The 11,688-nt window shown below is 31.1% G+C and overlaps 1 protein-coding gene across 1 annotated transcript; it reads left to right on the top strand.

The window, feature by feature from the left end:
• The first annotated feature begins 1,750 nt into the window (after positions 1-1,750).
• On the top strand, positions 1,751-6,404 carry LOC139425793 (uncharacterized). The gene is made up of 12 exons (XM_071181742.1): positions 1,751-1,871; positions 1,963-2,093; positions 2,199-2,303; positions 2,435-2,579; positions 2,671-2,801; positions 2,906-3,053; positions 4,287-4,417; positions 4,523-4,667; positions 4,759-4,903; positions 5,858-5,996; positions 6,102-6,246; positions 6,340-6,404. The coding sequence occupies exons 1-12, from the start codon at positions 1,751-1,753 to the stop codon at positions 6,402-6,404; spliced, it is 1,551 nt and encodes a 516-aa protein (XP_071037843.1).
• Positions 6,405-11,688: the final 5,284 nt, after the last annotated feature.

The raw sequence follows: 11,688 nt of genomic DNA on the forward strand, positions 1-11,688 counted from the left end.
AATTTCAACAATAAGTAAAAGACATTATTAGAATCATTTTGTATCTTGAATTCGTGGAAGAAGGTTGTGTTTTGAAAATGAGTAAAAGCTGTGAGAGCTTAAGATGAAGTAAACAAAAGCAGCTGTCCGATGATTAAAAAGTGTAAGTCGAAATATTTAATATAATATTTAATGAAAATGAAATGATATTTAAATACATACAGTTAATTACTAATGCATGCACAAAACTAATACATATAATAATAACTAATACGTGCACTAAATACAAAGTTTCAAATAACATATTTTTAGAGCAGTGCTTTTAACTATCTTTAAAGCTTGTTGAATGTTTATTCTATCGAATTATTGCATAGGAAGAATACAAAATTTGTAAATAAAATAAAATAATAAATTTTAACAAAGAGGATAATAAGTAACATCCTTTCATAGCAGAATTTTTTAAATAATTTTAAAGCTTGTTTGATTTTTTATCTAACAAACTATCACTTAAGAAAAATACAAGATTTATAATTAAAATAAAATAATAAAATATAATAATGAGCTTATCAAGTACAAGCATAAACAAAACGCATAATAAAATTAAAAGTTACTATAAGAGTAAAACTAAAATTTATTATGTTCGTAAAAAATACTCGTTTGTTTGTTCTTTAATTTCGTTAATTGTACAAACATTAAAAATCAGTTATCTTACATTTTTTTAATACGTGTAACAGTAAATTTTAATAATTATTTCTGTATAAGTGATAAAGTTTTAAATTTTGAGATCATATACATACAACTTGAATTTACTTGTTTAAGTAGCTGCCTCCCTCCTCGTAATATGTGGGGAGAAAAGTTAAGGTTGTATTTTGAGTTTCATACCGCTTATTTGAAACTATTAAAAATTTAATAACTAAAAACTATTTTAACTTATGAGTGACGAAAAAACAATCGATTGTACGATTAAAACGTATAGAATTAAAAACATTTTTATTTTCTTATAAACTGATTCACTTACCACTAATAGATTGAATCATTTCCTTCAGTTGATTTTCCCACTCCATGATAATTCAATTCACTAATATGCCGATTTACTGATTCGCCTAGTCACTAATTCGTTGACATACTTCATTTTCCTTCTGCTCTGAATTTGATACATCTATTCATTCACAAACCCATTTATTTATTATTAAGACTTCTTTATGAACAAATTTTACAGTTGCTACAAAAGTTCGTTTCTTGCATTTTTAAGATCACGCCAATTCTTTACAATCCATAAGTTGATTATTTTGTTACTCATTGGAATGTATTCAAATAAATATATGACTTTGTGGTTCACTGATAGCACAATATTTTGATAAGCTTGATTTTTAGATTTTGACGGGAAAACTCTGAAAAAATAGTTTTCATCCATGACCTAAAGCCTTTTGATACAAAGGTCAACTGAAAGTATTAATGCCTTAATAGTTAATGTGGAAGTAGTCAAACACAAAATAATTGCTCACACAATAAAAGTTCATGCATTTCGTAAAAAAGTATCATTACGTAGAGCTAGATGAGGTTATCTCAGAATTCAAGAGGATCTACACTTTTTAAACAAACCAAAACTCTTTATGGCAAAGATTAAAAGCTAGTACGAAAAAAAAATATAAAATACAAAACTTGTAATCGCATAAAAAATATTAAACATTATATTCATGATTGCTTTATTCTATGTTTTATTCTCTTTTTCAAGTTGAGGATTTGAGAATCATTGGAGAATATTTCTCCAATGAAGAAAGATTGTCATGGACGATTTCATCGCTTGGAAGAGATAAAAGAAGAGAGAAGATCCATTCTAAAGGAAGGAAATATGACAAACTTTCTGATGTTGGAAATGTACCCTTTTGAAGGTATATGAATATTTTTTATACACCTTGCTCACAAATTAAGTTATTTCATCTTAGATCATGTTTAACGCAAAGCATGTTTTCTTTTTTTAAGGTTCAGAAGGAAAGTATTTCTCCAATGAAGAAAGATTGTCATGGAAGATATCATCGTTTGGAAGAGATAAAAGAAGAGAGTTGATCCATTCTAAAGGAAGGAAATATGACAAACTTTCTGATGTTGGAGATGTACCCTTTTGAAGGAATATCAATATTTTTTACACATCTTGCTCGCTAACTAAGTTATTTCATCTTAGATCATGTTTAACGCAAAGCATGTTCTCTTTTTTAAAGGTTCAGAAGGAAAGTATTTCTCCAAAGAAGAAAAATTGTCATGGAAGATTTAATCGCTTGGAAGAGATAAAGGAAGAGACAAGATCTTTTCTAAAGGAAGGAAATGTAACAATCATTCTGATGTTGGAGATGTACCCTTTTGAAGGTATATCAATATTTTTTACACATCTTACTCGCAAACTAAGTTATTACATCTTAGATCATGTTTAACGCAAAGCATGTTCTCTTTTTTTAAGGTTCAGATGGAAAGTATTTCTCCAATGAAGAAAGATTGTCATGGAATATTTCATCGTTTGGAAGAGATAAAAGAAGAGAGAAGATCCATTCTAAATGAAGGAAATATGACAAACTTTCTGATGTTGGAGATGTTCCCTTTTGAAGGTATATCACTATTTTTTATACATCTTGCTCACTAACTAAGTTATTTTATCTTAGATCATGTTTAACGCAAAGCATGTTCTGTTTTTTAAAGGTTCAGAAGGAAAGTATTTCTCCAAAGAAGAACGATTGTCATGGAAGATTTCATCTCTTGGAAGTGATAAAAGAGGAGAGAAGATCCATTCTAAAGGAAGGAAATATGACAAACTTTCTGATGTTGGAGATGTACCCTTTTGAAGTTATATAAAATTTTTTATACATCTTGCTCACAAACTAAGCTATTTCATCTTAGATCATGTTTAACGCAAAGAATGTTCTCTTTTTTTAAGGTTCAGAAGGAAAGTATTTCTCTAATGAAGAAAGATTGTCATGGAAGATTTAATCGCTTGGAAGAGATAAAAGAACAGAGAAGATCCATTCTAAAGAAAGGAAATATGACAAACTTTCTGATGTTGACACATCTTGCTCACAATCTAAGTTATTTCGTCTTAGATCATGTTTAACGCAAAACATGTTCTCTTTTTTTAAGGTTCAGAAGAAAAGTATTTCTTCAATGATGAAAGATTGTCATGGCAGATTTCGTCGCTTGGAAGAGATAAAAGAATAGAGAAGATCCATTCTAAAGGAAGGAAATATGACAATCTTTCTGATGTTGGAGATGTACCCTTTTGAAGGTATATCAATATTTTTTGCACATCTTGCTCACAATCTAAGTTTTTTCATCTTAGATCATGTTTAACGCAAAACATGTTCTCTTTTTTTAAGGTTCAGAAGAAAAGTATTTCTTCAATGATGAAAGATTGTCATGGAAGATTTCGTCGCTTGGAAGAGATAAAAGAATAGAGAAGATCCATTCTAAAGGAAGGAAATATGACAAACTTTCTGATGTTGGAGATGTACCCTTTTGAAGGTATATCAATATTTTTTGAACATCTTGCTCACAAACTAAGTTATATTTCATGTTAGATCATGTTTAACGCAAAGCATGTTCTCTTTTTTTAAGGATCAGAAGAAAAGTATTTCTTCAATGATGAAAGATTGTCATGGAAGATTTCATCGTTTGGAAGAGATAAAAGAATAGAAAAGATCCATTCTAAAGGAAGGAAATATGACAATCTTTCTGATGTTGGAGATGCACCCTTTTGAAGGTATATCAATATTTTTTGCACATCTTGCTCACAATCTAAGTTACTTCATCTTAGATCATGATTAACGCAAAACATGTTCTCTTTTTTAAAGGATCAGAAGAAAAGTATTTCTTCAATGGTGAAAGATTGTCATGTTAGATTTCGCGCTTGGAAGAGTTAAAAGAAGAGAGAAGATCCATTCTAAAGGAAGGAAATATGACAATCTTTCTGATATTGGAGATGTACCCTTTGGAAGGTATATCAATATTTTTTACACATCTTGCTCACAAACTAAGTTATTTCATCTTAGTCCATGTGTAACGCAAAGCATGTTCTCTTTTTTTAAGGATCAGAAGGAAAGTAATTCTCCAATGAAGAAAGATTGTCATGAAAGATTTCATCGTTTGGAAGAGATAAAAGAATAGAGAAGATCCATTCTAAAGGAAGGAAAATTGACAAACTTTCTGATGTTGGAGATGTACCCTTTGGAAGGTATATCAATATTTTTTACACATCTTGCACACAAACTAAGTTATTTCATCTTAGTTCATGTGTAACGCAAAGTATGTTCTCTTTTTTTAAGGATCAGAAGGAAAGTATTTCTCCAATGAGGAAAGATTGTCATGGAAGATTTCATCGTTTGGAAGAGATAAAATAAGTGAGAAGATCAATTTTAAAGGAAGGAAATATGACAAACTTTCTGATGTTGGAGATGTACCCTTTTGAAGGTATATCATTATTTTTTGCACATCTTGCTCACAAACTAAGTTATTTCATCTTAGATCATGTTTAACGCAAAGCATTTTCTCTTTTTTAAAGGTTCAGAAGGAAAGTATTTCTCCAATGAAGAAATATTGTCATGGAAGCTTTCAACGCTTGGAAGAGTTAAAAGAAGAGAGAAGATCCATTCGAAAGGAAGGAAATATGACAATTTTTCTGATGATGGAGATGTACCCTTTTGAAGGTATATCAATATTTTTTGCACTTCTTGCTCACAAACTAAGTTATTTCATCTTTGATCATGTTTAACGTAAAGCATGTTCTCTTTTTTTAAGGTTCAGAAGAAAAGTATTTCTCCAATGAAGAAAGATTGTCATGGAAGATTTCATCGCTTGGAAGAGGTAATAGAAGAGAGAAGATCCATTCTAAAGGAAGGAAATATGACAATTTTCCAGATGTTGGAGATGTACTCTTTCGAAGGTATATCAATATTTCTTATACTTCTTGCTCACAAACTAAGTTATTTCATCTAAGATCATGTTTAACGCAAAGCATATAATCTTTTTTTATAGGTTCATGATATAGCTTGTTGAGATAAATAAACATGGATAAAATATAAGGGAAGCATGTGTGTTTACACATGAATATCCAAGATACAAGAAACAAGCTGGAATCAACTCGAGAGAGTTAATAATTAAGTGATAAATAAATCACTATATTATAAATTACATATCTTACTTTCTTACCTAAATCAAGCAGGTAACTGAAAAGAAATAATTCAATCAAGAAAAATGAATTAAGCTATAAGATAATTACTGCCGGCACGTGTGCATATAAGACCGGCGCGTGATCTAAAAAAAGATATATAGCGGAAGCTAAAAAAGAATAGTGAATCCTAGTGAAAGACAATATTTTAGAAAAAATAACATGGCTCTAGAAAGAAGGACAGAATCAAAATGAAAGACAACTTACATAATTTATTGGAGGAATAGCACGTTAAAACAACACTAAAAATAGTGGTGCAAGCACCACATCTTGAAGAAAAGAATTTTACAATTCTATAAAATTGGTTTCAATTTTTCAATTCGATGTATATGGATATAAATCACAAGGAAAATTCCTTGCACCTGAGTAGAAATTATTTTCTTGCCTACCACATTCAGGCAAGGACAAAAAACTCTCTCTGCAGGAATTAGGGGGGCAAGCCCCCTAATCCTCGTGAAAACTCAAAAGAATCTCACCCACACATTCTTTGTTCAACAATCAATCTCTCCCAGCCGCAGTTGCCACACCTGGAAACAGTTCTAGAAAAAGTCTTTCTACTTGTCTTAGGGCTCTTTTCCTCTGCTCTGCTTCCCTCACAAGGTAGTTCTCACTGATTGAGATTCAAGTTAAAGGCAGTTCTCACTGATCGAAATTCATGTCACCCTTCAGGTGTAACAGTTCAGAAGGAAAGTATTTCTCCAATGAAGAAAGAATGTCATGGAAGATTTCATCGTTTGGAAGAGATAAAAGAAGAGAGAAGATCCATTCTAAAGGAAGGAAATATGACAAACTTTCTGATGTTGGAGATGTACCCTTTTGAAGGTATATCAATATTTCTTATACTTCTTGCTCGCAAACTAAGTTATTTCATCTTAGATCATGTTTAACGCAAAGCATTTTCTCTTTTTTAAAGGTTCGGAAGGAAAGTATTTCTCCAATGAAGAAAGATTGTCATGGAAGCTTTCATCGCTTGGAAGAGTTAATAGAAGAGAGAAGATCCATTCAAAAGGAAGGAAATATGACAAACTTTCTGATGTTGGAGATGTACCCTTTTGAAGGTATATCAATATTTTTTGAACATCTTGCTCACAAACTAAGTTATATTTCATGTTAGATCATGTTTAACGCAAAGCATGTTCTCTTTTTTTAAGGTTCAGAAGAAAAGTATTTCTCCAATGAAGAAAGATTGTCATGGAAGATTTCATCGCTTGGATGAGATAAAAGAAGAGAGAAGATCCATTCTAAAGGAAATAAAAATACAAGCTTTCTGATGTTGGAGATGTATCCTTTTGAAGGTATATCAATATTTTTTACACATCTTGCTCACAAACTAAGTTATTTCATCTTAGATCATGTTTAACGCAAAGCATGCTCTCTTTTTTTAAGTTCGGATGTATTTCTCCAATGATGAAAGATTGTCATGGAAGATTTCATCGCTTGGATGAGATAAAAGAAGAGAGAAGATCCATTCTAAAGGAAATAAAAATACAAGCTTTCTGATGTTGGAGAGAATACCCATATGAAGGTATATCAGTAAATTTTATTGATCTCGTTCAAATTAGTATGGAAAAGAGCAATAACTGGTACAAAAAATATTTTTTAAAGATATTTTTTATTTCTTTGCTAGGAAATTGAAATATCTGCAACTATCAAGATTTCTTTTATAATTTAATCATATATATTAATCTGCTTCTGTTTCAGAATAAAGTATGTATTGTTAAATAGTTTGAACAGAAGAATAAGTAAAATCCTCCCGAAAACTAGCTATAACTGAAATTGTTTTACTACCCGCCTTTCTTCTTATCCCCTTCGCTTTCACCTCTGCTCACCCATCTTGAAGAGGGTAATAATCACCACTTGATGCATTTTTCGGTACACGTATCATCACTACGGATTACAGTTTTCAATAATGAAAAACCCCTGATTTTGGAAAGACAGAAACATTTTATGGAGTTTACAGATTGTTTTTCACAAAAGCCTGTAAGTCACGTGTATTTTTTGGTCGAAACATCCAACTATGTAGCATTCAATAGCTAAAAGAGGAAGTAGATAGAATTGGATTGTCTTGCGCTTGCCTAGTATTACCAAATTGAAGTTATTTGTTGAAGAAGAAGTTATTTTAAAATTCTTTTTTATTGCATTTGTTGGAGGTGAATGAAATAAAAATTTTTTTGAAGTTTTTATTTATTTATTTTTTTGCTAGGTAAAATTTTTTTGATAAAAGTAAATTTTGTATTTTTTTATTGTAGTTTAATTTTTCTTTCGACTTGGTGTTCATAATCACATCTATCAAAGAACTGCGATTAATAATTTCGATGGTTTTGTTAGTCACTTATAGTTTTATTAATAAATAAGTTTTCTTGTACATTATAAACTGGAAAATAATTGCTTATTTTTCAATGCACAATCAGTCATGAACAACGTATATTGTGAGCATTACTATTATTTTAATAATTGGATCTATACGTGCTTTTGTTATTTATTTGTTCGAAAGTTAGTCATGGAATTTGTTAATAAGTGCTACTTACTAATTGAGTAGCAAAATAACAATAACATACAAGTTTTTCAAATTATTTTCTCAGGTGCTAAGCAATCAATCTGGTACAAATTTGGCACAAAATGTTTTTTTGAAATGTTTAAACATCAATGTTTATTTCTTTGGAACGTATCTTTGATTAAAAAAAATTGAGACTAATAGCATAATAATTTTATCGTCAGCATTTATTTTGATGAGCATGATTAATTATAAATATGTATTACTTCATTACAAATACTGTATATTAACCATTTGCACTCTAAGTACTTTGAAACATCATTTAAATTATGGTTAGGAGCTAATTTACAGCGGTGCCAACTTTAAAAGTTTTTACAAAAAATATCTTCCAGCGGTAGCTAAGTTTAAGTTGTTATATATTATTCTTTGTTTTGGAAATATGATTCAAAGTTATTTTCCTTACCACTACATCTAAATGATTCTAAAGTTTATATAAAACGCCATTTTGTTAACACGGGCAGAGGTCTTAGTAATGTCAGCAAAATTACTGAAAATTCTGTAAGTCTTAGTTTTAAATTGTCTACCTCCCTATAGAATGATATTCAAATAATCTTGTAGTTAGCAGTGTTGAAATGATTTTAAATATTTCATGCAATTTAACTATATACAACTAATCATAACGCATAATAATAACAACGCATAAAATTTCAAAGTGACCTTTATTAATATTTTGCACTCGTCAATATCTTAAAATACTATTTAAATTATCATAAGCACTAATATATTAAAAATTATAGTTGCAATATATATGTATGTAATATCAGGGCTACAACCTTGTTATCAGTGTTGTATTTGGCATGAAATAATTGCAGTCTTAAGCCATCATACGTTCTAAACAGGTTCATTTAAATGTAGGCTGGTATTGATTAACAGTTCACGTCCCCACTCCTGCAAAGGAGGGGGAGTGGACAAGACTCCTGACAATTCCGGAACAGCTTATCAGGATCAACTCATGATGAAAGGACACGCAAAACTATGCGTTCTTACGTTTTATACCAACACAGATTTGAGGTAAAAAGGCACACTTCGTACATTCCTTGTAACCTTACGCATTAAGGAAAATCATTTACTGCTTCCTTATATGGAAGTGAAAGAGGGAACGATTCTAAAAATAACTCTTCCTTTGAAATATAAATCTATTTATATTTCAATGGTATGTTTTCAGCCTTGAATTCCCAAAATAGAATCTCTCTACGCTTATTCTTTAACAAAGACATTTTATGAAAACGAAAGAGTTTTAATTCTTTTATTAATACAAAAGTATTTACTTTTTGTATTACACTCACACACACATATATATATATATATAGATCTGTCGGATATTTTCGTTACAAGTTGGAATATGCATTCACATGTTCTTTAGCGCTACGTGTGTCCTGAAGCAAGAACATTATCATTGCGTGGAAGGGGAAATGCTCCACTATTTTTTTATATAAGAACCTCTTCCATTATTTAATATGAGGTGTGTACTTTCGCAGCCTGAACTTTCCGGCAGACCTTATAAGAAAATTTAAATTTCTTTGCTTTTGATGGTCCTTAGTTCATTGATCACTACCGTTCCTTAATATTAATATTTTTAACTTGTCCACTAATAGGCCGTATATTGGACAGAACAGGTATTGAATTTATTATTTACATAACTCGTTGAAGCTCTGTGCAAAGATTTCAGCTAAGAGGATTAAATTGCAAATCTTATGATCAGCTGAACGGGGGTTCGAATCACAGCAAGAATATCTCAACATTTCCTTCCATACATGAGGAGCTTACACTCATATGCTCTTTTTGGGAATGCATAATTTATACGACTCCTTATTTTTCTCATGCAAGTGAATTATTGTAAATTTTTAAATTAAAAGTTAAACAGTTATGCAACCTGATAAGCTTAACAATTCCAATATTTTTATAAGTCGTCCCTACTCCCTACTCTTTTATACTTTTTGATAGTTTGATTTGTATTTCGGAATTAATAATCCCTTTAAGTACCAATATTAATTAAAAATCACGCAATATGCTATCTAGCCTTTATAGATTTAATCTACCAGGCGCTGGCACCAAAATCTAGCTGTCACTAAAGCCAGTTATTTTGTTCTTGCCGAAACTAAAATATAACATTATTATTATATAAAATATAGGTAAAATACGTTACCAAAGTATATTTATGATAGTCAACAATGTGTAGATTATTTTTTAATACTATTAATTACAGAAAAATATTTGTTCAGAAATCTCAAAAAGTAAACACTAAGCGGAATGCAATTAAGAAAACGCTACACGAATTTGATTCAACCATTCCAGAACTGTGGCAGGTAATTTATGATGGAATAAACTATTGGAGATAGCCTTGACCAGTAGAAGGCTATAGAGCTACAAAAGAAGAAATTTTTTTAAAATAGTACTTCATGAATCATGTTTAACACTTTTGAATGTCGCGCTTTCAAAAGAATCACCAACATTTAAACTACCCAAAACAATTTTAAGATCCTATGTACAAAGATGCCAGCTTGCTCCGCTTTGTAAAATAGCATTTTCTAGTGGTAGCGAAATTTAAGTAACTGTTAGTTTAGTATTTTTGATTTTAAGTAATTTTTCACCACTAAACATCAAAAATTATGAGTATCATATAAAATGCAACGCTATAGCATTAATCAACTGGTTACTATATTAAAAAATAAGCGTAACTATCTGTCTTTAACGAATTTTACTATATAATTTGCTACTACTTTATTAAAACTATTCCAGAAAGCAGAGCAGTCGGCATCCCTGTATACTAACTAACTCAGTGGCGCGACAGCCCATTAAGAGGGCCAAGGCCGACTGTGCCCATCTCAGTTTTCTTGACCTTGGGCTCTGGGGTGCAGGAGCATATGTTCCGGTCAGGTGGTCAGCCGAACGCGGAACCCCCAGTGTTAGTTCCCAAGCATGCTTGGTACTCGTTTTATCGACCCACTAAAGGGATGAAAGGCTGAGTCGGCCCTGCCCGGCCCAAGGATCGAACCAAGGACCTGTGGCACGACAGCGCGAAGCGCTACCGCTCAGCCACCGGGCGTCTGGCATCCCTGTATGTATTTATTAAATTCGAATGTTTAAAAAAAATTTATTCTTTGCGTATTATTTAAAGCTTTTTGTATTAGTTATATTTTTTATAATGTAATACCGATTCTTTGCTTCCAGACAAAAAAAAAATAATTGTATTAAATATGAGCAAAAGTGTAATTGAAGAGAAAATATATTCTTTCACTATCTCTATAATTGAATTGTGAGACGTATCAACAGTCTGCGAGTAGTTTGGCGTAATTCACAAAGCCATGAAATTAAATATCGTTGAAAATACATTACATAGAACAATTCTCTCCGAATCGTTCGAAACTAGAGTGTTCCCCCTTTATCACCTTAGGACATGATGCAATTTAGGCGATAAAAATTAATTAACTTTTACGCCAAGTGACATGCAAGACAATGCAACTGCGCCTGAAGCCTGTAAGTTGCTACTAAAAATAACTAATTAGAAAAGTTTTAACTTTTAATACAGTTTCCCTTCAATATCGCGTCACCTGTTTTATTGTTTTAAATATAATTTAGTGCCAGGTGTGATAAGAGTGACTCTTGAAGAGGCAAGTTTAAAATATCTCTCTCGTTCCTTTATCACAGTTTCTAATTTGCCAGCAGATGATTTCTCATATTTTTAAAATAGTAGCAAAATTGTAAATTGCCCCACAAAAAATGATCAATAGAAATCAATGAAAAAAATGTATGGATTTGCAGAGAGGCCTACTGCCCCGCTTTCTGCAAAAGTATTCATAAATTGGTAGTGAATTAAATCGTGAAACTTGTATAAGGATAATTGCGCCTTCTCCTTAAAGATGTCACCACGAGATTACTGTAATAAAGTTGCATTTCATATGATACTTTAAGTTCTTGGTATGTAGTGGCGCAAAAGTTACTTAAA

This window comes from Parasteatoda tepidariorum, chromosome 6 (assembly GCF_043381705.1).
Source record: "Parasteatoda tepidariorum isolate YZ-2023 chromosome 6, CAS_Ptep_4.0, whole genome shotgun sequence".
NCBI classification, from domain to species: domain Eukaryota; kingdom Metazoa; phylum Arthropoda; class Arachnida; order Araneae; family Theridiidae; genus Parasteatoda; species Parasteatoda tepidariorum.

What these genes read in the sequence shown, in the direction of transcription:
- LOC139425793 (XM_071181742.1), top strand. Translation starts at nt 1,751, where the DNA reads ATGAAGAAAGATTGTCATGGACGATTTCATCGCTTGGAAGAGATAAAA. An exon ending in GGAAATGTACCCTTTTGAAG is followed by an intron (nt 1,872 to 1,962) that starts GTATATGAATAT and finishes TCTTTTTTTAAG; the next exon opens with GTTCAGAAGGAAAGTATTTC. An exon ending in AACTTTCTGATGTTGGAGAT is followed by an intron (nt 2,094 to 2,198) that starts GTACCCTTTTGA and finishes TCTTTTTTAAAG; the next exon opens with GTTCAGAAGGAAAGTATTTC.